This window comes from Melitaea cinxia, chromosome 8 (assembly GCF_905220565.1).
Source record: "Melitaea cinxia chromosome 8, ilMelCinx1.1, whole genome shotgun sequence".
Classification (NCBI taxonomy): Eukaryota; Metazoa; Arthropoda; class Insecta; order Lepidoptera; family Nymphalidae; genus Melitaea; species Melitaea cinxia.
In genome coordinates this window covers 10,272,949-10,300,602 of record NC_059401.1, presented here as the reverse complement: position 1 = coordinate 10,300,602, position 27,654 = coordinate 10,272,949, and the positions used below count along the sequence as shown (strand labels likewise).

Here is a 27,654-nt window from a genome sequence, read left to right as displayed (position 1 = left end):
AAAGTACAAGTACTTTTTAAAACGATTAATTATTAATATATATATATATATATATATATATATAGTACTACGTTTATTGATTTCAGACTTGCTGGTGCAGAATATAGAGTGTGTTTCTGTAATGCTAACTGGTGTAACTCCGCATACAGATATGTAAACCCTTTTAAATATACAAAGGTGCTTATCATTTTCCTCTTGTGCTACTTGCTTATTGTGTAATGTTTAGAAAATTCATCCGTATATTTCATATGTTATGGTGTACCTGAACGGCATGCGTTTATACGACCTCGTAAAAGGTGGCTACGGAAGTAATGGACTGTTTGTTATTCTTGATTTTCTATGAGCTGTATGGATTGCAATAAACGTTGACTTTATGGGTTTATAAACAGCTTTCACTTGATCTTAGTTGCCTGTGTCTTTCTACGAAAAGGATGGTAAGAAAAGTCTGTGTTAGTGGGCCGCGTCCGCTGTGCCCGCCGCATACATCTTTTTTTGTAAACGAGTATCAATCTAAACCTACATAGTAAAAATTGTATACTAATAAAGGGATTATGTAATAGTGTTTTTATATATAAAAAGACAGTTTTTCACGTAAAACTTTTAATATATTATTTTTTTGTCTTAAACGAAACATTTATTTAATAAATATTTTTTTAAATTTTCCATTTAACTTAATAATAAATAGCTTTAATGTAAATAATAAAATTTAATATGTTATACAGAAATAAACAAAATATTTTTGTGTGTAGTGATGGGAGTAAAAGTACCTCCTTACCTACTCTGTAAGCCAGCCAACAAAATTAACATTTTAGGCACATGGTAGAAAACACTTAAGACATCACATCACATAACATTATTTTTAATGATAAATGTCTAAAATTGTTTTTTTTTTTTACTTACGCAAAAATATCCGTTCACAAATAATTTTTAAGCAAATTCTTAACAGTAGGTAGGTATATATTTTTCTGAATTTAAAAACATACGGACGTTTTAGCGCAATTGATTCTTGTCTGAATTTTTGAATAGGTAACATTGAAAAAATATAGCAGAATGGCGCACTAGTAAGTTATAGTACCTTAAAACATTTTTTTTTTACAATTCACCAAAATATCTTTTAAAAATTTAAATGTACGTATGTAGTGTAATGTCTGAGATAACTACATTTGTTACTTATTTATTTATAAAAGCGATATTTGGCACGACGCTACATAATGACTCTAACACATTATTATTTAAATTTAACACACAGGTTTTAAACATTACTTATCTATTCGTTTATTTCACAATTAATCTATCGTTGTCTCCCTCCACTTATTTCACTTCGTCAATCACCATGTTTGTTAACTAAGAATGAGTTCGTTGCTGTTGTACATTATTTATTAAGATTTTATTTCTTTACTTACGATTTTATATACTGTATTTTTTATCATATAATTTAAACTTGTGGTTTACCTTTTACTTCGCTTTTCTTCTTGGATTTTATTTGAGTAATTATTTTCATCACTATCTATGATTATGCCCTTCTTATATATTTCCACTGGTACTTCACTGCCATCACTTACATCGTATTTAATACCTAAATCAGTTTCTTGTATTTCTATTGAACCCAAACCAATGTCTATTAATGATTTTAAATTTTGCGCTCTACTGACCCTATTTATTTTGTTTTTGTCGGATTTCTTTGTATCTTTGTCTTTAAGCGGATGTAAGTGCTTAACTTCATTAGTCTCATTCGGATCTGATATTTCATTTTGAGTGCCACTATTATCTGGTTTTGGTTTGGATCCGTATGTTTTAACTTTAGAGTGCCCTTGTATAATTAAGTACGAAGGTATAGACGGAGCTTCGGTTGTAGGTTTAATATTTTGTGAAATCTTTAACGTAGTCGAAATTGGTGTGGTGAAACGCATATGTAAGTATGGATCATGTGTATGCGTCATCGGTTTTTCATTAAGTAGGTTATTTAGAATGTGAGGATTGAATTGAAACTGTTTTCGTGGAGGTGCTGTTGAACTTTCTGATGATTTCACAGGTGGCGGAGGTTGCATAGTTTGCATTACTTCTAAATTAATAGAATCTTCAGCGGGTGGCGACTTATATATGTGTATAGAGTCTGATGCATGAGCGTACAAATTATCTTCTGGTCTATTTGGATCCGTAACCATAGGCATTGATATCATTGAACCTAACATGTCAATTATATTTGGTTTTATTTTGGGTAACGATTCTTCTGTGGTTTGAGCAAAAACATCATTGACGTTCTCTGTAGACGTTTCAATGTAGCTGGTTATAGCGTCTGTAGACATTTCTGAAGTCGCTTCGGTAGGCTGCAAAGTACTTCGTATGTTACCAACTGTAAAAAGTGTTGGTGGTAGAACCGTAGGTAAAAATGTAGGCAATGCAACAAAGTGCGATGATGCTTGTGGTGGTGGTGGAGCCTCAGATAACACAGGCTTATAATAAGAGAGGGTTTGTTTTGTAATGTCGTTGTTATAACTATCGGTATAAGATATAATATTGTGGGCCTCGTTTATATCGTCAAAAGGTGTCGTCGGACCCCATCCTGCATAGTCACTACTTACCGTATTGTTTGGTAAGTTTGTAGTTTTATTGTAGTTATTATACCAGTTTTGTTTGGTTGTGGAAGATTGATAAATAAGATTTGATTCTTGAAGAGCGAAAGACGACAATATTTCTGGTGATGTTGTTGTGTCTTTGAAGGTTACAGTTGTGTCATGTTGCTTGGGAGGTGTAGTATGCAATAGTAATTTATCTTCTACAAAATGTGCGTGTTGATAATCGTGAGGCGGCGGTGGAGGTGGAACCAGTATCGTCATCGGATAGTGATCGCTAAATTTGTAAGAGAAATCTTCGTATTTAGAGGGAAATTTAGGTGGTGGAGGTAACCTTCTAACAGGAGGTACAGGTCTTGCAGCAGCGCTTGGTTTTCGAGAAGATACACCTAGCACTAAGACCTCAGATTTTTTCTCTGGATATTTTTCGCGTTGAGAGTGAATTTCATCCGCCCAATAATGAACTTTTTCGAGAATGGGAGGTTCATAATCGTACGTTGGATCATTACGTAGAGGGTCTCCACGTCCTGTTAATGGTTTCCACTGATCGAAGTCCATTCGAGGTGACAATATTGAAGCAATACCGTTTAAATTTAAGTTTTCTGTCAGATCTGGAAAAAAAATTGCAATAGGTTATACATATATATATCTAAATAAATAACAATATGAATTATGCATCGTTTTCAACTTACGGGACGCATTTGTTGGCTGTTTTGAAAGTTTTCCTATACGCCCAGATTCCGCTTTAACGAAAATTAAAAACAAAAGTATGGGGTGCAGCAACATTTTACTCTGTTTCTGTAAAAAGAAAAACATCATTTAAAAAAATAGAAACTTATATAAGATTTGCACACAAACTTAGCCTAATGCATAAAATCCATCGATTGAAACCGAAGGTCATAGTAATTCAAGTTCTGATAAGATTTAAAAAATAACGTTTTTCACCGCTGTTAGAATAATTAGTCATTTTTTCATAAATTACAAAGTTATAAATATTTAAACATTTAAGAATCTTAAGTTTCTTATTGTTTCTCGAGATTAGATCATAATGAATGTTGCTAATAAGCTAGAGAATCTTCTATATATTAATACGTGAAACAAAAACTTAGTAGCCCATTTTCCGAGAATTGCGCGGACGGAGGAGTATGTAATTTCGTACACTTATAATTTATATAGAGAAGGAGTACAGAATGTTTTTTTTTTAATTGAGTATAAAACTATATTAAATCAATAAAAAATACATTACACACACTACCATGTATTTGACACACACATACTCTTTTGTTGATTGTCAAAGTATGTAGTCAAATTGAACATTTAAAAAAAATGTCTTTTATGTTCATGATTTTTTTTTGTTTTGTTTAATTTAAATTTGTAATTATGGTCGAATTTCCTATGAACGAAAGACTGATCGTCGCATTAGTCACATGTAGTTGGATGATACGCTTTTTGTTGAAGACACGATCACCTCAACTGACAAATGTCTGACAGTCATCGTAATTATATTTGTCGTGGTTTGGGATGCTTAAACACATGATGCATAACATTGTTATACTTATGTCTAGTTTCACAACAATTTAATTAATATTTTATCGACCCATATCAACACATCACACCGATGAATGAAATGCATTAGTAAATTAACTATGAAGAAGTTTAAAAGAAGAAATTGCGAAATAGTCCTACAGCTATTATTGGCGAAAAATATTTTTATTATTTGAACGTTATGTGTATGTCAGATTTATTTTTCAGTTACACATACCTTCCTTATTCTCTCTAATTATGATACAATTACGAAGAATACGTAGTATAAGAACTGGTTTATTTGCCTAAAATTAAATCTCTATTAATACTGTGACTTGTACTAATATAACTACTATATTGTAAAATATAAGTATGTAGGTCTATAAGAATGTGCATAAATGTAGTTTTTACAATATTGATCGTAAACCATAAATATTCTCTTAATCCGCGGCGCGTTGGTGCAACGGTCACAGCTATGGATTGTGCTTGTTGCGCTGGCGGTTGCGGGTTCGATCCTCACACATGACAAACATTTGTATTGGCCATACAGGTGTTTGCTGTGGTCTGGGTGTTTCTGCAGTCCTTATGGGTCTCCCCACCGTGCCTCGGAGGGCACGTTAAGCCCTCCGTCCCGGTTGTTATCATCTACGCCTGATAGCGATCGTTACTCATAGTAGGGAATATATCCGCCAACCCGCATTGGAGCAGCGTGGTGGATTAAGCTCTGATACTTCCCCTACATAGGGAAAGACGCCTATGCCCAATAGTGGGATATTACAGGCTGAAGCGATTCTCTTAATCACATGATAATAAATAGGTATTTTAGAAATGCTAGGTACAGTTAGGCATATTAAAACTAAAAGTAACATAATTTGGTAAAAAAAAAAACATAATTAAGTATAACATAAAACATAATAGTGTGCAATAGTTACATTAACTGAACATTAAATGAACGTAAATAAAAAAAAAAATAATTGTGTTTGCTCGCAAACGAAAAAAAAACCGACTTCAATTACATCGACAAGTAATACAACGTAGATCGACGAAAAAATAGTCAAGCAACTACGCGTCATCAAAGATTACTCAAAAAGTATTTATCAGATCTCGATGAAATTCAAATGTGATCACATGATAAACATTGGCTTTCGATTAAATTCAAAGTCATAAAAATCGGTACACCTAGTAAAAAGCTATTGCGGATTTTTGAGAGTTTCTCTCGATTTCTCTGGGATCCCATCATCAGATCCTGGTTTTCTTATCACGGTACCAAACTAGGGTTATGCCCTTTCCAACAAAAAAAGAATTATCAAAATCGGTACATCCAGTAGAAAGTTATGCGGTATAATACAACGTAGGTCGACGAAAAAAGCATCAAGTAAAAACGCATTATTAGATATAACTCGAAAAGTAGTTGTTAGATCTCAAATAAATTTAAATGGGACCAATTGGCACACACCACTTTTCGATTAAAACAAAATTTGTCGAAATCGGTCTACCCGGTCAAAAGTTCTGATGTAACATACATAAAAAAAAAAAAAAAAAAAAAAAAAAAAAAAAAAAAAAAAAAAAAAAAATACAGTCGAATTGAGAACCTCCTCCTTTTTTGGAAGTCGGTTAAAAATTAAAAATTCAGTGTTTAATAACACCCATTTCATGCAATCAGAGCGATGGTGGATTGACAAGAATTTTTTTGGCACGCAACGCGCTCGTTAAAATACCGGGCGGCGTGGCAGGAAGAAAGACGGACTAATTTAACATTATAACCATCCTCTTTGATTATGTATGCGAATTACGTGACCTCGATTACTTATTATGGAAAAACGTATTTATCGTGTATAATGATTAAAAATTTGTGTTAACTACCAGCGGGCCATCTACAAAGGATTCTTTTTGCGTCATTGACCTCAGAATATTTTAAATGAAAATATGTTTTATAATAATATTTGTGATACATACTTACCTATATAATCAACAGCAAATCTACTGCATTTACGAACTATAAAAGACTGTACATTTTTTCGGAACTAAGTAAAACTACAACTTATTTAGCACACAAGTAAAAAAAAATATTGCTTTTAAGGAAACAATTTTGGCTACGGAATTAGTAAGAAATATGATCAGTAGACAGATTACCAGGATACGTACATTTGACGCGACCGCAGTGAAAGCCGCGCGTGCACCGCATTACTAACATTAGCTTACATGACGGGAATAGGGGTATGGTGTTTAGCATCTAATTTGTCTTCTACAACGTCCTTTCACTCTCTTGTATCATAGTTCTATATATAATAATGTTTTCAACCAAATAACTACAAATTCAAGAATTTGTGAAGTAAAATTTCTGCCGAATGCGTGACGAGAGCGTTATGAAAAGTAAGTGTATCGGGCGAGGCGAACGTTAGTTGACAGGGAGATATAAGTTAGATGGCTAAGGAGATATAACTTAAGCTAAAGAAGTTTTACTTCAGTCATGTAGTCTAAAGCTCACTCGTTTTTTTTGTACTTTTACTACAATATCGTGGAGCTGCTAGAAGGTTCCTTCTTAACCTCCAACTCAGGCTATTGATTCTATATTTGACAACTTGTTCTGTGCGTTAAAACAAAGCCGTTAGTTCATTATTTTTGTCAGAGATCTGTAGTCTGTTTAATCGTAATAGGGTGTGTAACTTTTTATCTTTTTAATGTAAGCAAACTCTATATATATATAATGTAAATAAACAAATACAAAGCTTATAAAACAACATTGCTTAATTTATTAGGTAATATTACAATTACTGAAACTACTTATTTTAGTAAAAACAAAACTCGAACGATTCTGTGATCGTCGTGGGATACAATTGGCGATATAGGAGCTTAGTGACGTTCTTCAATATAAAACGAAAATATTAAGTTTATCTCTGAAATATTAATTTATGTGTTACATACTTGTTGTTGGGATTACTCAAAACACTGGTATTAATGAAAATTGGTGTTATGGCCTATCTATGACTATAATATAAATGAATCACTCGTAACAGTGTATTGTATGTAACAGAGTCAATGTTGCCTGAAGAGCTTACTTGAGGTCTTACTAAAGAGGTTGAGGCTGTTGAGGGCCACTTAAATCTCCACTAATATTTTATGGGATATTTTTATTTGCACATCAAAAAACTTATCATCCAACAATATATATCTGTACATGAATTAAATCATTTTTAGGGTTCCGTACCCAAAGGGTAAAAATGGGATCCTATTACTAAAACTTCGCTGTCTGTCCGTCCGTCCGACCGTCCGTCTGCCACCAGCCGTAGCGTGCATTCCATATAGGCAGACAGGCACTGCTTACCTTGTCATTTTAATAAAAATGATATATAAAACATGAACATCACATATTTTTGAAAAAGACATAAACCGTAATTCAATTTAAATCATATCAGATATCAGCGCTTCGCGCGAATCGACAACGGGCCTTTTATGAAACTTCTGCCTACAATCGCTAACAAAATGTTAGCAATGACAGTAGGACATTATATAATCCTACAATTTTATAATGTCGCGCGTCATATGGAATACGAACAAAGTATTGTGTTTTTAACATTGGTCGGTTTAACAATGAGAGTAGGCACAGCCTAAGAATAACCTGTCAAATCAAATTGTCTTGAATTCGATACCGTTTATATCAATAACTAGCTGTGCCCGCGGCTTCGCCCGCGTAGAAATCAGTGTGTCACAAATTTTCCCAGCAAACTTCCAGTGAAACTATCATCAAAATCGGCTTAGCCGTTCTGTAAACCTTCCTCTTGAAGCCCTCTCTCCATTGGTGAAACCGCATGAAAATCCGTTCAGTAGATTTTGAAGGAATCGCTCACATATTCTTTTGGGGACTTTGTTTTATAATACACTAACTGTCACCCGCGACTACGTTAGCGTGGTTATGAAGATATGCATTACTATTAAGATGTTTAACGCAAATTATTTTTTTATTTCAGTCATTTGAAGTGCTTATCACACTGAGTAACTTTTTAAAAGGTGCAATTTAGTATAATTTAATAGTTATTTTTATAACACCTCTCTATACACCACATTTTTAGTTTTATTTTCAGGCTGCAGTATAAATAACCTATCAGGCGAACTTATAGCTGCTGTATATGTTTCATACAAACTATCAACCCCAATTAAATCCCCTAAGCGGTGGAATATCGCAAAATCCGTTCTTAGCGGACGTCTACTAACTATAATCTACCTCCCTGCCAAATTTCATCTTTGTCCATCCTGGATGGATGGACCATCCAGTGGTCATTGAGTTCTCATGATAAGTGAACTTTCTCTTTTATATATATATAGATTACGATGCATTATTTGGACACCTCCTCACCATCTATAGAGCATACATTTTAAATTTCAAGTCTCTTCCTTCAAAAACATAGGACTTTCATACAAACTTTCAAACCCCGTTTTACCCTCTTAGGGGTCGAGTTTCGTAAAATCCGTTCTTAGCGGATGTTTAAGTCTCATAAGAAGCCTACCTGCCAAATTTCAAGTTTGTAGGTATTATAGTTTCGGAGATTTCGTGATCAGTGAGTCAACCTACGATCCCCCGTTTTAACCCCAAAAAGGAGTTATTTTTAAAGATACATTATTTGGACACCTTTTCACCATCTATAGAGCATACATTTTAAATTTCAAGTCTCTTACTTCAAAAACATAGGACTTTCATACAAACTTCCAACCCTCGTTTTACCCCCTTAGGGGTCGAGTTTCGTAAAATCCGTTCTTAGCGGATGCCTACGTCTTATAAGGCACCTACCTGCCAAATTTCAAGTTTGTAGATGGTTTAGTTTCGGAGATTTCGTGATGAGTGAGTGACCTTTCGCTTTTATATATATTATATTATAGATTATGATTTTTGACACGGTCGCATAATCGCAACATTCCACAGAGTAATTTCGTAATAGTAGTAATTCGCTATGAATTGTTCGTTAGTGCGTTTTGTTATTAGTGAAAATATTAATATATTTAATAAGTTTACTTGGGAAACATGTAACGGTATGTAGTGCATTCAAATTCAACACGTTTGATTTTACAGACAAATTAAAAAGTCTTGAGGCTTATCGATTTAACATATAAATAACAATGACGTTATAATTTTTCATTTATTAATAAATAAACAAGTACTTTCATTAAGCATACAATTTCGTAACTAATTAATAGTGTTATCAATGATTTCCTATGTTTGACACAAACGAAATTATCCGAGTGCCGGCCTTATGAGGTCACAGTCTACCAAGTAACTGATTTGTTTGATAAGTATCAGTTGGTTGCTGTACGTGTATTTGTATGCCTGCATTATTATAAGTATAAATGCACTTTACGTGTCCAATAATTTACTTGTCTGTTCTTGAAATTATCTAAAAGCCTTTATTTCCGACAAAATTGAAATAAATTAGGAAAAAATTGCGAGAAAGTAGGTGCAGTGTGGCTATTCATATTTTTTTTGACTGCCTACACTGTCTAAAAACTTCATGCACGCCACTGGCCACCAGGCTGTATTTCAAGAACCGCGATAGCTAGACAGTTGAAATTTCCACAAATTATGTAAGTATTTCTGTTGCCGTTTTAAAAACAAATACGTAAAACAAAATAAAATAAATATTTATGGGGGGCTCCCATACAACAAATGAAGTTTATAAACTGTTGTGGGCACTTGTGGGAGCGCTGCGGTGGGGTAAATGCGGCGCGGTGCGCGGCAGTAGCTAGGCAACGACCGCTCGGGCAGCGATAACGTCATGAAGGGTTACAATATGAAATTTGTGTACCCAGTCTTATTTACTTAGTCAATGATACGGAACCCTTCGTGCGCGAGCCCGGCTCGCCCTTAGCCGATTTTTTTTATTAGGTACCTACATCAAATATATTATTTCACAGCAAGTAAACCAATTGACTACAAGCTAACATTACCAATATTTCGAAAAATAACATCAATAGTCACTTGTTTTTTTTTGCTTAGATACTAGACAAAAAAAAATTGTGTTTGCAGGCAAAAGAAAAAAAAACCGACTTCAATTACATCGACGAGTAATACAACGTAGATCGACGAAAAAAAAAAATAGTCAAGTAACTAACTTTCCTATACAATATCTTTCTCTATCATTTGTTTGAATTTGGGGATAAAAGGCTGTATACAGTTTGTCATTTAAAAAAAAATGAGTATTAAAATTTACTTCAACAAATTTGTTTCTTTATTTAAATAATAATAATTGTGATTGCTCGCAAACGAAAAAAAACCGACTTCAATTACATCGACGAGTAATACAACGTAGATCGACGAAAACATAGTCAAGTAACTACGCGTTATCAAAGATTACTCAAAAAGTAGTTATCAGATCTCAATAAAATTTATATGTGACCACATGACAAACATCAGCTTTCGATTAAATTAAAAATTATTAAAATCGGTACACCCAGTAAAAAGTTATTGCGGATTTTCAAGAGTTTCCCTCGATTTCTTTGAGATCCCATCACCAGATCCTGGTTTCCTTATCATGGTACTAAACTAGGGATATCTTCTTTCCAACAAAAAAAGAATTATCAAAATCGGTACACCCAGTAAAAAGTTATTGCGGATTTTCAAGAGTTTCCCTCGATTTCTCTGGGATCCCATCATCAGATCCTGGTTTCCTTATCATGATACCAAACTAGGGATATCCCCTTTCCAACAAAAAAGAATTATCAAAATCGGTACATCCAGTAGAAAGTTATGCGGTATAATACAACGTAGGTCGACGAAAAAAGCGTCAAGTAAAAACGCATTATTAGACATAACTCGAAAAGTAGTTGTTAGATCTCAAATAAATTTAAATGGGACCAATTGGCACACACCACCTTTCGATTAAAACAAAATTTGTCGAAATCGGTCTACACGGTCAAAAGTTCTGATGTAACATACATAAAAAAAAATACAGTCGAATTGAGAACCTCCTCCTTTTTTTGGAAGTCGGTTAAAAAATTGTTTTGTACGCAAATAAACTAAAATAAACTAACTTCATATCAAATATACTGATTGCACAACAAATTAACTATTCTTGCAGCATTTTTCCTATTAGCATATCAAACTTGCTGAACATAAAACACAATTTCAAATAACACGCTTAGCAAAATGTTTTTGTATAGTATTATTTGCTATAGACATATGAGGACCTTGTAATAAAAAGCATTTCATAAATAATGCTTAGGGCGGAATACATAATTATAATTCGAATTTCCATAATCATATTGATTCGACATATGTACCTTATGTATATGTATGTACCTATACGTTGGGTTAGGTTAGGTTGTTTTGAGGTTAGGTGGCGAATGCTAGCGCGACCCCTCTCGCCCCACCCAGGCGGATGACTGCTAACACGTGGTGGTTTTTAGTCAGTAGGAGTCTGACATAACCCTCTGGCGCCCCCGCGCTGGAACCCTCCAGTGGATACCCATCCATGATGGATTTTCCCCACGTAAAAAAAAAAAAAAGGTTGTTTTGAGGTGGCGAATGCTAGCGCGACCCCTCTCGCCCCACCCAGGCGGATGACTGCTAACACGTGGTGGTTTTTAGTCAGTAGAAGTCTGACATAACCCTCTGGCGCCCCCGCGCTGGAGGGTATCCATGATGGATTTTCCACACGTAAAAAAAAAAAAAAAGGTTAGGTTGTTTTCCACGCATCTGCTCTCTGGGTGCGGGGCCCGGATGTTTTTCAGTCGGGCCGGCCGCCGGGGCGTGGTGCTGCATGCTAACGCGACCCCATCTCGTCCCACTTAGGCGGAGGTCTATTCACACGTAGGTGGTTTTTATTCAGTAAGAGTCTGACTCCACTCCGGTGCCCCCTCGCCGGAGGGTGTCCATGAGGATTTTCCCCACGTTAAAAAAAAGGTTAGGTTGTTTTTCCCAAGAGACTAGCTGGATCTTCTACTGGTCGTGTCCCCAGCAGGCCTAGCATGCGCGCCACGATAAAATTTTGTCTGCCCCTTTTCTCGTATTATCTCTCTATGTCTACAGTAGCTAACATGCGTGCACGTGATACTCTTCTCGTTACGTCAATAGAAGAGATAATCATTAAATTTTAGTGATCTGTGATATTTATCTCTACGGAAGCTAACATGACATCGTAATTTTGTCGAATTTTGTCGTTTTAGGAAGAGAAACTTCTCGTCTTCAATATTATCGACGAGAAAGACGATAAGTAAAAAATAAATAAAACCGGGTGCCTATTTTTTGTATACCATGGCGTTTCCCTATTATAATTATATAATTTCGGTATACGAAGAGCGGGAAGCGCGAAAAGTCGAGTGAAGTGTGCCATATAATGGCACAAAAAACGTATTTGCGCCCTGTTGCTTCGTATTCTAAAACAATGCGTGATAGAATTACAATTATCTAAAGTGCGACAAGATATAAAGTACAACACGAGCATATTGTTTTACATATATAATTAAATTCATTTACTTACGCCGTTTTATTTTCCATATTAGATTTTTTAAATTTGATATACACTTTTTATCTTAGCCAAAAGGCCGAGAACATTGTTAAATAAAACATGTGTCACTCGTTTGCAATTATATCTACTGTGAATCCAAACGTTAGTTCATCCCGGTTTGGCACGATTGGTCAATAACCTTGTAAATTCAACTTTACGACATAAGAAATAAGAATGATATTCAGTTGTGATTATGGTTGATAATGTTTAATTTTTTAAATTCCTTCTTTATTAAAATTTCATAATCGAACGAATTACAAAATGTTTTGAATTTTGGAAGTGATAGGCGAAATTTTAAGATTCTTGTATTTCTTGTTTTTTAAATTAGTTTAATAGTTAGTTAGTTAGTGTTGTTAGTTAGTAATATTTAGTTAGTGTTTATATTTTTCATTATTAAAAAATGGTATATTTTTTTGTAAGGGCAGCACAATTTTCTCTACTCGACAAGGCGAAGTCTTCGGAAGAGAATTTTGTCTCTCGTAGTGCGCATGTTAGGGTAATCGAGAAAATACTCGATGTAGACATTATCTCTCTCTCGTCAAGAGATATCTCGTTGTACGCATGCTAGGCCTGCAGGTGGCGGATAGGGGAACGCCACTCGCCTGCGAGTGGTAGGGGTCTTGCAGACGGACCTCCGCGGACCAAAACCAGCAGAGAGCCATTTCATTACAGCCTATACAGTCCACTGCTGGACATAGGCCTTCACAAGTTTACGCTAAAAATAACGTGAACTCATGTGTTTTGCCCATAGTCACCACGCTGGGCAGGCGGGTTGGTGACCGCAGTACTGGCTTTGTCGCACCGAAGACGCTGCTGCCCGTCTTCGGCCTGTGTATTTCAAAGCCAGCAGTTGGATGGTTATCCCGCCATCGGTCGGCTTCTTAAGTTCCAAGGTGGTTGTGGAACCGTGTTATCCCTTAGTCGCCTCTTACGACACCCACGGGAAGAGAGGGGGTGGCTAAATTCTTTAGTGCCGTAGCCACACAGCAGAGAGCCAGGTGGGTAAAAAACTATATGTAACAACTTAAGAGACTAATATTGTATATAATCATGGAAGATATATTGGTTTCCATAGTCTGTACATATAGGCAGAGGGAGTGTGTCTTTGCGTGCATACTATATCGATATACAACAGTGTCATGCGAATTAAAGAATCAACTTAGTAAAAAATACTTTTCTAAAAACTGTATATCACTTCAGCCTATCCCAGTCCACTGCTGGATATAGGCCTCCATAAGTTCGCGCCAAAAATTGTATATAAATTACAAATAAAGTTTGGTCACAATCAATTAATTTGAGTTTCACGCAAAATATTTGAAGTTACCTATTGTATTCCACGTTTTCCTTTGTTAGTATTCTTGTCGGCTATGCTAAGTAGGAACTATAGATACCTATATTTACAAAAGCGATATTGATTTCATATAGACCTGATTGAACTAGGTAGTTCTTAAAAAAAGCTGCAATATATGATGAAAAACGTAGTACGTAATGAATAAGATGTAAACGAAGGTGCGTATAAAATACAAAACAAGTATTATATCAAATTAGGTTTCACTTAGCATTTACAATTCATTCAACACGTTCATTAAACATTTGCACTATCCCGAGTGTAACTTTCGATTTCTAATTTTACAAGGTATTGTGGTTAACCCGATCCCCTAGATTTATAAGTTGACGATTAAACTGATCATGTGTACTGCTCACGTACTCAGGTGAAAACATTGAGAATTGATGTATCAATTTACCAAACGAATGTTAGTACCTACTTCACACCAGACGTACATATCAGTTACACACCTAGCGATCGAGTACAATATGACCATGATCTTTAAGTATACATTGTGCTTACGATGTTTTTAATTATTTCTAAATAAAAACAAATAGGTTTTGTTGTTTTTACGATCTACACAAAATATAAGTAGGGAGAGGAGCTTATGAAATAATCATCATCATCATCATGTCGTCCACACCGTATCCGGTGACGGCAACTCCTATAAATTACGCTGGTGGGCTCTAATATGGCTAGCGAAACCGAATTTAGTTTTGAAGACTCGGTTGCAAGATGCACAGTATAGTTGGCCAGCTGAATCGTATGTGTAAAAGTAGGAGGGTTTTGGCCTAGTCTTCCGTACTTGGCGTTTCGCATCAAGTTCTTCTAGACGCGCAGATTCAAAACGGTCGACACTTTTGTGAATGGTTCGACGCCATTTCGGTCTTTGACGTGCCAGACTCTCCCAACTCTCAGTTGGTATATGACAAGCCACAAGATTGCGTTTTTCACACGTCTTTATAGCGAAGGTATTGCCCGCCTTGTATTCGTTTTCCGTTTGAAAGCTCAGAATAGAAGACTGCCTTCGGTAGTCTGCTATCGGGCATGCGTAGAACGTGACCGCTCCATCTCAGTTGACTTTTCATTACGAGAGCTTCAATTCAAGACATACCTGTACGACGTAGTACCTCGGTGTTTGAAATTCGGTCCTGCCACTTAATGCGCAATATGGATCTTAGACATTTGAGGTGAAATTTGTCTAACTTCTTTATATCTGCTTTATAGAAGCACCAGGTCTTTGAAGCGTACAATAATGTAGGCAGGACAATCGCTTTGTACACTAATATTTTAGTTTGCAATTTGAGATCGTGTGAATTCCAGACACGGGATTTAAGTTTGCCAAAGGCCGCTGCAGCACCTGCTATTCGGGCTGGTATTTCTGATTCTAGTGTGTTGTCGTGCTTTAGTCTGCTGCCTAAGTATTTGAAGTATGGGACTTCCTCCAATGCAGAGCCATCCAAGTTGATAGCGGATTGATCAGCAAGACAACCACGAGCAGGTTGCTTTAAAACCTGAGTTTTGCTGTTGCTTATAACCAGACCAAACCTGCAGCACGACGTGTGTAAGGAGTCCACCATAGGCTTGAAGAGACTCTATTGAGTCGGCCATAAGGCAAACATCGTCGGCATATAAAACGTCTAGAACGGAGAGCTTGGAAACTTGTCTCTTAGCTCTGAAACGGGATAGATCGAATTTATGAAATAATGTTTTGAAAGGGACAATTTGAATTACCCGCACGTTATAGCTGCACCTGTGCACATATGGGTGAATATTTGAAGATAGACATATTCAGGGTTTGTAAATTAAGGTCAAATATTTCTTTCAATTACAACTTTTATTGATTTAACCTAAAGTTTATAGTGCAGATTAACGAAATAAATCAAGCGCACAGTATTTGAAATGATATATAGGTCTGAATCTAAAGCTGAAAATTTCCGTCGAACGGTGATGAGATATAAAACACACGGTAATTAGTGTATAAAAAGGGTAATTATGCTTTGTGATTGTTAATTAGAAATAAAGTGAATAATATACTTGAATCACATATTTATTAATTATTTAGGTGACAGTAAATGATTTCAAACTTAGCTATATAGCGACGTGATTGAATAATAATAATTAGTCAAAAATAAAGCGGTTTTCCCAAAAATTTATAATACTTTCTGTCTAGTAATTGAAATAAAATCAACTAAGACACTAGTTCAAAACTCAATGAAATTGAAGTTAGACGATGAGATCCTATATAAAAATTAAAAAAATATATTATCCATCATATATATAACTGCAGTGTGAAGTTCTAGCTCTTGCCTACTTCCTCCAAAGTGGAAAGCTGGAACCTCCGACCCATATTTCAAAGCATAGTTCTCACTGAAATCTATGTGAATGATAGCTTCATTGCCCTTGAGATGTTCCTTCAGATCTTTTACTGCAGCAAATTGCCACCTGCGTGTTCCTTCATGTTTCAGAAATATAGGAATTTTATTTTCTAATTCTGCAATAGCTTATCTAGGAATAGCTATCTTTTTAGTTTTCTCTACGCCTTTAACTACGTAAGTGCTTATCGAGTTTTCCCATTTTTTGAATGATACTGGATCTTCGTTATCGACTTTATTTTTGCACAAATTACACCGTTCAAGTAAACATTCAGTTTTTGAGCAACATAAACAAATAGACAATAGTCAATGTAATGACAATAATCAATCAATACAATGTTGCTCAAAAACTGAATGTTAATACTAATTAATAAATTAAGTTGCTAGAATTGTTGTATTTAATTATCTTTTTTTTTTGTGCAACGTTTGAATCAAAAGATCTATGTTTGCATGAAATTTGCAGAGACACGTATCACTTTGATTTACATTAGATATAAGTACCCAAAATGGTCTATGTTTACAAAAGTAAGAGTAACTTACCTTGCGAAATTCAGTTTCAAAAATTTTGTGAAGTTTTGTTATTGTATCTAACAAATACCGCTTTTGCTTTCTCCCTTTCTTTTTTGTAATAAATTCTTTTATGCCTGAGGTCGCCCTAGAAACGTCGTCGCGGTCAAAAAATAATTGAATGTCTTCTTTTAGTTTCTCATATTTAACATTTCTTTGGTTAATTTTATTTATCTCTCGCACTTGAAATCTATTAGTTTCAGATAAAATCTTAAGATCTTTCAAAATCAGCTTATTACTAATGACAGCATCACTAAATTCTCTTTTTTCTTTCTTCAATTTTTTATTTTTGTAATTTGCTTCTAACGTATTTCTCATTGCTTCTCCAAATATTTTTTTTTCTTTGCTTCTTCTACTTTGGTTTTGTCTCTAACTAGTGCTGTTACTTTAGAATTAGGACTTTGCAGTCGTTTTTTTCAGTCTTATAATTATTTTCGTCTTATATTTATTTTAGATTCTAATTGTGATTTGTAAATTTAGTCTTTTTTTGTATTATGTAGCGCATCTTCCTTAATTTTCATCTCAAGTTATTGACTAATGTTTCGTGTAGATCGTTAGATGTAGATGATTGTGGCCCATTTTCACAAATTGAGTTTTGTCTTCTGGGTGTTTTTTCAATATTATTTCCATTATTTTCACTTTTACTGGGACTTTCGCTTGTATATTTAACTCCTTCCTTCATTAATTTCTTTTTTTGAAAATGCTTTTTAAAGTTCTCTCTCTATTTCTTCCTCTGTAGCCTTCTAGCTCTTCGTTTTTTGTATCGCTGACGTTCTTTTTCATTTTTAAGTGCATACAAAATAGGTTCAGCTTGGATTTTAGCGTATCGTTTCGGACGCGCGATTTTAGCCTTGGCCAATGTTTCCTCTTTCGATTGCTGTTTCTTCCGAGGCATTTTTACTCTGATAAATATATATATACATATTAGTGGTCTGCTGTATGGCTACGGCACTAAAGAATTTAGCCACCCCCTCTCTTCCCGTGGGTGTCGTAAGAGGTGACTAAGGGATAACAACTACATCCTTGGAACTTAAGAAGCTGACCGATGGGGGGATAATCATCTAACCGCTGGCTTTGAAATACACGGGCCGAAGACGGGCAGTAGCGTCTTAGGTGCAACAAAGCCAGTCCTGCGGTCACCAACTCGTGCGCCCACCGCGGTGACTATGGGTTACACACATGAGTTCACGCATTTTTGGCGTGAACTTGTGGAAGTCTGTGTCCAGCGGTGAACTGCAATAGGCTGAAATGATGATATGTTAGTGGTAGGTGGGTAGTCTGTTAGTAGGTTTTTTGTTGCGAAAGTGCGAGTTCATACCGGAAGATCAACAATGGGTCACGCGTTGGTAATAATAATTCTACCTTGGGCTGGACTAGCGGAGTAAGAAGATTTAATATAATAAGAGACCAGCATATGCTGGTGCCAATTACCATTTTAAATTGCTCATTACCATTCGCCAAAATACGAACGGGAAAAACGGTAATTATATAAACGGTAATTAGATATTTGTATACTTCTTCACATTATAGGTTCTTTGTAGAACTTAAAAAATTAGAAACTTAATCAACTCAAAGAGTATCCTATGGCGACTGTTACAATGCATAAAAATGTTAAATAAAAATATTAGACTTACCAGGGAAATCTCGAACGGTAAGGAGATTTTTTTTTTGCCAAACACAATTTCTGGGCGATTAAGGTAGGCTAGAGTTGGCGCCAAAACACTTTTTGATGTGTTACCCGCACGAGTCGAGAGGCAGAACTGAGCGCGACCACCGAGTTCTCTACAGATAGCAATTTACCCTATGCACAAAAAAATTACCCTCCGACTGTATGAACAAATGGTAGTGAGTCGGAAGTGTTGGGACAATTTTCAAAATCGTCACAAATTGCCTAAAAGTATTCTTTAATATGTATAATTTTTATAATTGGTAAAACATGTTGTGTACTATTTAAATAACTTCTTAAAAATACGATCTTTAGAGTATTTTTATAACTTCAAGAGCATGAACTGCTAAAATTTGGAGATTGGGACACGAATGGTGATGAGATTTGAGGAACGTTTACGAACATAACTAAGCTATTTATAACAATAGGAATATATTATGTACATCTGTATATAGTGCTGCAACTACATTTTACGTGAAATGAAAAAAAACGTAACTTTATATTTAACTAAGTAGTTATTTATGGAGGGCCGCGTGATATGCACATCTCAAAATAATCACCCATATGTGCTTTCTTTCTTAACTTCACGCTTTTATCAGTTCAAACATAGCTGTGCTTAGCTCCTAATTATTTTGCACTTTAAACTAAGATTTTTATTACCTCTGTAAATTAATCTTTAAAATGTTATAAATTGCTGTTCTATTGATTAGTATTTATTGTTATCGACTACATTCATACACTGCTAAATACACAGACCGAAAACGTGCAGCAACGTCATCGGTGCGACAAAGGAAGCCCTGCGGTCACTAACCCGTCTGCCCAGCGAGGTGACTAAGAGTAAAATCCTCATGAGTTCGCGGCAGAAGTTTAAGCCTTCAGTTCCCGGCAGTCCCACTATTCCGGGAAACGGCAGTGGTCGTAATAACGGTGGTTAGAGAGTGCTAGGAATCACCGGGTTACGGGAGGTTGTCACCCAACACTACACCTAGCAACGTTCAATAGAAGCATTCTACTGCTGGACCATCACCTCATCGAACTTAAAGTAGAAATGAGTCACATTAAGTGGATGATACTGGGGTCGTCTCGTCCGAAGAGAGGGCGAGGACACGATGATCCTGGACTCCAGGTACTTGTTCCACTTCCGTGAAGGTGATGAGCTTTCCAAAGGTGGCATCAGTTTTCTGGTCCACAACACTCTCACTAACAGCGTTGTGGAAATCAGCAGTGTGTGTCGACTTGGGTAGCGTATCTTGTACTTAACTTCAACTCACTAACAGGTCCTCCTTCCCCTTCCTAGAAACCTTGTATGAAAATATTACAAGGGCCATACATGGTACTATTTTGGCCTTCTACAACGTTGTTTTGGGAGACTTCAATGCTAAAGTGAATCGAAAATCGGATCACACAGATTGGGGCGCGGGAATCCCAGGGGGGCAGATGCTCGTCAACTTCCTCGATCCAAAGAGGCTTTTTAAGAAGCCCCAAAGGCAGTGGACATGGCAGAGCCCGGATATTTTGACGAAAAACTATACTAAGCAGATAAAATATATATAAACAGAGATGTCTTAGTGGTTAACATGTAAAACATCGGCAGTGACAACCGGCTGTTACGGGACACTGAACCTAAACCTACGCAAAGAGCGCGTTCGCTTGATGAAATCTATTTTCCGACATACGCTGCCCCAAATACTATATGGCTCCAAGAAGTTCCATCTTAAGCTCCAAAATCGATTCGATTCGCTGAAAACTACTAGCGATCTGGACGAGATGGTCGACAACGTGGCAATAACGGTGTGTACACTGGGTCGCAGACACTTTCCACCAACGAAATCAATAAAACAGTCAAAACTATCTCTCGAAGCCTTGGATCTGATGCGCCGTAGGCACGAGATGTCCGCTACTCAAGAGCTTACTTAGATACGGAAACTTGTACACAGACTTTCGCTGCTCTAATACGAGAGATATTTCAATTTTTATAGAGCAGAATAGGCGATCAAAAGATTTCCAAAGACGAGCAGATTAAAACGGGGAGGGGGAGGGGTGACGGAGTTACGACCGAGCTCCATAAAGCCGCAGGACGACCTTTTGTTTTAGCCTTAGCCTTGACGAGACTATTCAACGCTGTCATCCACCGGGGTTCCACGCCAGAGGCGTGGTCCAGGAGTGTGGTGGTACTGTTCTACAAAAGAGGCGATAAGTCTCTATTAAAGGATTACAGACCGATCTCACTTTTGAGCCACGTCTATAAGTTATTTTCGAGAGTCATTACGAATCCTCGAAAAGACTCGACGAATTCCAACCAACGGAGCAGGCTGGGTTTCGAAATGGCTACAGCACCGTAGACCACATGCATACTCTTCGGCAGATTATACAAAAGACTGAAGAGTATAATCAGTTGCTGTGTATGGCATTTGTGGACTACGAGTTAACCTTTGACTCTGTCGAGACCTGGGCTGACATGTAGTCTCTGCAGAGATGTCATATCGACTGGTGATATATTGAGGTACTGAGATGTATGCAGGACGCGGTGACGATGACCATCCATTTTCAGGACCAGCGAATAGACCTATTTTCCTTCATTACGGGGTAAAACAGGGCAACGTAATGTCGCCAAAACTGTTTAACACTGCGCTGAAGGATGTCTTTAAGACGTCGGATTGGCTGGGACGAGGCATCAACGTCAACGACGAATACATCTCGTACCTTCGTTTCGCCGATATCGTCATTTTTCGGAGACATTGGATGAGCTAGGCCAAATTATGGGCGGTCTAAACTAGTCCTCCCGAATAGTCGGTCTCGGTATGAAGTTATGAACTTGAACAAAACGAAAGTTATATTTAACAACCAAGTCATAGCGAGATCGGTATCGCTCAACGGTACCCTTCTCGAAGTTGTTCTGGATTATGTTTACCTAGGCCATACCCATCCAACTAGGCTGCAAGAACTCCGAGAAGGAGGCCGATAGGAGAATTTGTTTGGGCTGGGCGACGTTTGAGAGGCGTCGTCGAGTCTTCATTTCGAAAATTCCGCAATGCTTGAAGACAAAAGTCTTCGAGCAACGGCAAGACAACAAAGCAGGTGAATATAACTTCGTCCCTTTGACATGTGATTTTAAAACATAAACTTACTAATATCCTAATTATGCACTAAATAATAAATAAATAAATATCATATAACATACACACACGGTCGTCTGTTCCTATGATAAGCAACTTAATTCTTGTGTTAAAGGTAACAGACGAATGTTATAACTATTTTTTTTTATAAATATACATAGAAATAATACATATATAAATATAAAATACAAATATTACACCCAGACCCAGGCGGGAATCGAACCCGCAACCCGTGGAACAGAAAGCAGGGCCACTACAAACTGCGCCAACGGGCTAGTCGAAATATTAAGATGTAGTTGTAATTTGGTTTATAAAGTGTAATTTTATGTGATATTACATGTTGTCCCTTTGAAAAATGCGCGCGTCCCTTTCAATACTGCATATATTTATGAAAGGGATAAAATCCACATTTTTTTAATGTTTTAAATAAGTATAAAAGAATTAACAAAGACTAATGACAACATTGTTTTTGTTAGCTATATAACGAAAGTTTTATTATAAGGTCCGTTTCTTACTTTATCAATGGGTCCGACTAATTAATTTAAAAAAAATTATCGTGTTTCTTTTCTAGGACATGTAAAATGAAAATGTCCCTTTTATACGGCCTCTCCTCTATTATACTTTTATGACTAATGCTGTGTTTAAAACTTAGATTTAATGAATAACGAGACTACAAAATATATACGTCTGGCAGGTCGCAGTCTACGACTGGTTTCGAACATAATTAATTATTCACGCACTTCCATAAAAGTTTGTATTAATATATTTTTTGTGAAAGTTTTGAGTCATCTATTTATTATTTTTTAAATTGATATATGTATATATATGTAAGCTAGGCAGGGTTACTTGGAGTGGGGCGTGGGAACCAGTCATTCGCAGACGGAGTGGCGCCATGGGCGGTTTTATGCCCACGCTCTCGCGTCGATGAACGACTGATGTTATTGAAATATTCGTTTTAATTAAATTGATATAGGTATATGTTTTAATTAAACATTGTTGTAGCATACTAGCCAAACGTGTATTTTTAGCGTACATTTAAATTAATTACATTAGTTTCCGCAATTAAAATCAGAAAAAACATTAGCTGTCGCTGTAGGATGCAACTTGTACACGGTAGCCTATATTTTTAAACATAAAGTTTCTTGCTCAGCACATAGGTAAGCATTATGATTCTTATTGTCAACATTTAGGTAGATCTTATTGATTTATTATTATTAGTTCTTTGTTTGCACTAGAACCGCTCGTGTGGGTGAAGGAAAAAATATTAACACTTTCACATGTTTTATGTGTCGATGACCAGTCGCACTCCCAAGGTAAAGATGTGCCCACGCGACAATGTCTGCTACGCCGACACCATTAGTTATACGATTTCCCTACATTTTGTGTGTCGTCACAAAAGTCGATTGTTTTCATTTGGCTTCAAGATATAAATTGAAAATATATATATAATCAGTAATGAAAAAGGAAGTACTTCTATATAAACCTATTTTACGTTGTCGATCACAGATAGAAATACCTACTTATCTTTACTTTGATATATTATTATTGTAATACTAGCTGCCCGGACACACTTCGTTCTGCCGATGGTTAAAAGTATTTTTTTTAGTATTAAAAACTTCCGTGGGCCTTATGGAACATAAAAAAAATAAATTATCCGAATTAGTCGAGCCATTCTCGAGTTATGTGCTTAGCAACATTAATTTTTACATAAATAGATGTCAAATTTATTAGACGTAATCCACTTACGGTGCCTTATTAATTATTACATTTGCAATCGTGAACGTAATAGATGGTTATTTCATTTTACCTAACGCAGACAATTACTTAAATGGATATCTTGTAGAAAGCGACTAAAAGTGAAGATTTTAATTTAATTGCTATATATCATGATTTCAATCGAGCTATTTTGATGATTTGAACATGATTTTCGAAAGAGATAGGAAACCCCACATAGGTACTATGAGTACAAGTGAATGACATGTTCCCGTAAAACTACAACACTATAAAACTAGTCAATTAATGATTGATTAAAATGATTGCTTTTTATAATAAGAGTTTCAACTAAAGCACATTTATAAGTTCTTATACATATATCGTTTAGTACTTATGATTTTTGTGTAAAATATATCGTTTTTTTAAACTTTATTTGATTTTAATGTACTATTTTACAATTTAACCAATAATAATGTGTATTACTTATATCACTAGCTTTTCAGCTATAAACACAGGTAAATTTTTTATTAAGAATATTCCAAGGAGGTTAAAAACAATGCTTCAAATGAAATAGGTACCATCGAAAATAAAAATTGGATGTCAACAAAAAAATATTAATTTTAGCTAGTCAAAAAGCAATTTTTGTCATATAACTTTGAATTTTATTTCTTATAGGTAATTATATATTTTTTCTGTTGCGCTTTTTATTAATTCTAATGACTCGAAAATTAATACAGAAAATTAATTATGATGTGTATTAAATAGAAATCACTTTAACATGTTATAGTCTTTAATAATGATTAAATTTAATTATATTTTAAAAATTAAATTTTCTAATTTTCTTCTAAACAATGATATAAATTAATATTAAAAAAAAAATAGGTACCTATATTTACAAAAAACTAAAGATATAAAAAAATATATACCTCTTAAGAAAACTTTATTTTAGATTTTAAAATAATATTATAAGTTTAATCTGATACAATAAAATAAAATTCTTACCGAGAGCATTTTAATACAGAGTCATGTGAACTACTTTGAAGCACTGATTAAGGTCTACAGGATGCCACAACACATGGAGCACGAGTCGCGTTTTCCGTCCGGCGTCTGCTTCGCGTCTGCCGGCGATCATAAAGCACAGCAAGGGACGAAACGCATAAGGTCCATTGTCGAAACCCTAAGCACGTGGATTACAAAACAGGTATAAAACTATTAATGCGTGATTTCTTTTACTATATACCTATTTATTTATTAACCGACTTCCAAAAAAGGAGGAGGTTCTCAATTCGACTGTATTTTTTTTTAATGTATGTTACTTCAGCACTTTTGACTGGGTGGAGCGATTTCGACAAATTTTCTTTTAATCGAAAGGTGGTGTGTGTCATTTGGTCCCATTTAAATTTATTTGAAATCTAACAATAACTTTTCGAGTTATATCTAATAATGCGTTTTTACTTGACGCTTTTTTCGTCGATCTACGTTGTATTATATCGCATAACTTTCTACTGGATATACCGATTTTAATAATTCTTTTTTTGTTGGAAAGGGGATATCCCTAGTTTAGTACTATGATAAGGAAACTAGGATCTGATGATGGGATACCAGAGAAATCGAGGGAAACTCTCGAAAATCCGCAACAACTTTCTACTGGATCTACCGATTTTGATAATCCTTTTTTTGTTGGAAAGAAGATATCCCTAGTTTTGTACCATGATAAGAAAACCAGGATTTGATGATGGAATCCTAGAGAAATCGAGCGAAACTCTCGAAAATTTGCAATAACTTTTTACTGGGTGTACCGATTTTGATAATTTTTAATTTAATCGAAAGCTGATGTTTATCATGTAGTTACATATAAATTTTATCGAGATCTGATAACTACTTTTTGAGTAATCTTTGATAACGCGTAGTTACTTGACTATGTTTTCGTCGATCTACGTTGTATTACTCGTCGATGTAATTGAAGTCGGTTTTTTTTCGTTTGCAAGCAAACACAATTATTATTATTTAAATAAAGAAACAAATTTGTTGAAGTAAATTTTAATACTCATTTGTTTTTAAATGAAAAACTGTATACAGCCTTTTATCCCCAAATTCAAACAAATGATAGAGAAAGATATTGACTATAGGAAATTGTTGACAAAAATATACTGGCGAGAGTAATATAATAAAATTAAAAAAAAAAGATAATTAAAGCAAACCTCAATAGTGTTCTGTTTTAATTATTTTTTTTTTCGAAACCGTAAAATAACGATAATAGATCTAAGATTCTGGCATATTGTACATATAACCTAACTACCCTACCGTACTATACATACTAAACGTAGAGATTTATCAAAATATTTTACGTTATTTATAAACACTTTTGTAACAGAATATTTTTCTCCACATCTGTTGGAACTAAGCTCCAGGCAATAGCTTTTTACCTATGTAAATTTTTAACATGAAATAATATGAAAAACAGCCCATAGCTTTCCTGTGTTGGGTGTAATGGGCTATCCGAAACAAAGAGGAATTTTTCAATTCGAAGTAGTACTTCATGAGATTAGCGCGTTTAAACAATCATACAAATTTTCAGCTTTGTAATATTAGTATAGGTAGATATTCATTTATTTATTTTTTTAATTATCGTATCACATAACAGGCATCAACTCCGAATAGTACCTAATTTATGAATCTGTGCATCTGCTGCATGCTTAAAAAGGCTATGAAACTTCCTTCTATTCTTAAATTCAGTGAAAAATTTTAATGTCATCCATATAAACGCCAAAGCATTCCAGCTCATTACATCGACATGCTTGCGTCGTCGCATGAATCTTCGTAATTAGTATTCTGGCTCAAGCCCTACTTACCTTTTATTGTAGTTTTAGTAAAACTTCTTTACGTACGCTTGACTTAGGGAGTAAGCTTGTGAATGCATAACGAGAGCGTTACGAAAAGTGTGATCGGGCAAGGCATACGGAAGTTGAGAGGAAGAAATAAGTTAGTGAAGATAGAAAGAGAGTGAGTTACGTTTCGTAAGTTTTACTTCAGTCGTGTAGTATAAAGCACACTCATTTTTTTATCATTTTTCATAATTATATTGATCACATTGATGCTGTTAGATATCTTATGATGTTAATTGTCTACTAAAATTATTGTTTATTATCACTACCTACGTCCTGAAGGAGAGAATCCTCTATTAGAAAAGGCGGTGTTATGGTCAGGGAGCCAGGTACAAATTCGGTCAATCATTTTCTCCCAATCGAAACTTCGTAAAATGCATAAGGGATTTTTTATTATGAATATTAGCGACTGTCAGTTGCGACTCCGTGGGCAGCCCATGCATGAAAAAAAAACTTTTTTAGTCCTTTAGTCATTCCTTAAAATTTGTCGGATTATAGTTTAGTACATGAGTGACCGAGCTTAGCTCGGTATTTTTAGTAAATTGTGTTTTCTGGAAATCATATTTAAATAAGAATTACATATTTATAAAATATGAATAATATTTTTTTACCGACAATGATAAAAAATATAAAAAATCAAAAAAAAAAAAAAAAAAAATAATAATGATAAAATATAAATAATATTTTTCGATTTTACATACATTATTAAATAAAATATAACGAGAGCAATTAGAAAAAAGAAGGAAAAATAATAATTGATCGAGGATTTGAACCATTGTATTTCCCATCTGAGCTATTACAACTTTACTGACATATGCGAAATTTACCTTTGTATTCTATCGATATTTTTCATTGTCTAAAAACTAGGATAAAACGACATTTTCTAAAAATGAATCCTTGCTAGATTTATTTATCTCCCCCAAATTCCCTGCATACTAAATTTCATGAAAATCGTTGAAGCCGTTACCGAGATTCAGATTCTATATATATATATATAGAATTGCTCGTTTAATAGTATAAGATTATATATTCTTTATTGCACTTAAAATTTTGTAGTTATTTATATACAAATTTAGTTAGCAACGGTGGACTTATCTCTAGAATAGATCTCTTTCGGCCAACCTGTGATAGTGGGAACTAACTAAACAGGTTTTTGAAAATAAAAAGCTAGTTAGGTACCTAATATTTTGAAGAAAAAATAAAGTCAGCTGCCCATAACATTTTTACACACAGATTATACGTCAGCTGGCTGCTTGAACATAGAAAAAAAAATTCTTAGGGGATTCCCTCTCAATTAAAAATTTACCTGGTGTTAGTTTATGTGCTACTATGAATGAAAATTTGTCACTCGCTGTATTTCGGTGTAAGGAATGAAGGGAAATGTTGGTAATAAGTATATTAATTAATGAATAA

General features: G+C 35.1%; 1 protein-coding gene across 1 annotated transcript; it reads right to left on the bottom strand.

Annotated features, from left to right (window-relative positions):
* Positions 1–1,354: 1,354 nt before the first annotated feature.
* On the bottom strand, positions 1,355–17,756 carry LOC123656004. The gene is made up of 8 exons (XM_045591726.1): positions 17,633–17,756; positions 16,234–16,413; positions 15,654–15,672; positions 15,468–15,594; positions 15,034–15,424; positions 14,725–14,957; positions 3,266–3,371; positions 1,355–3,184 (listed from the first exon to the last, which is right to left on the bottom strand). Exons 1-8 carry the CDS (start codon positions 17,754–17,756, stop codon positions 1,449–1,451), a joined length of 2,916 nt encoding a protein of 971 aa, XP_045447682.1. The 3' UTR covers positions 1,355–1,448.
* Positions 17,757–27,654: the final 9,898 nt, after the last annotated feature.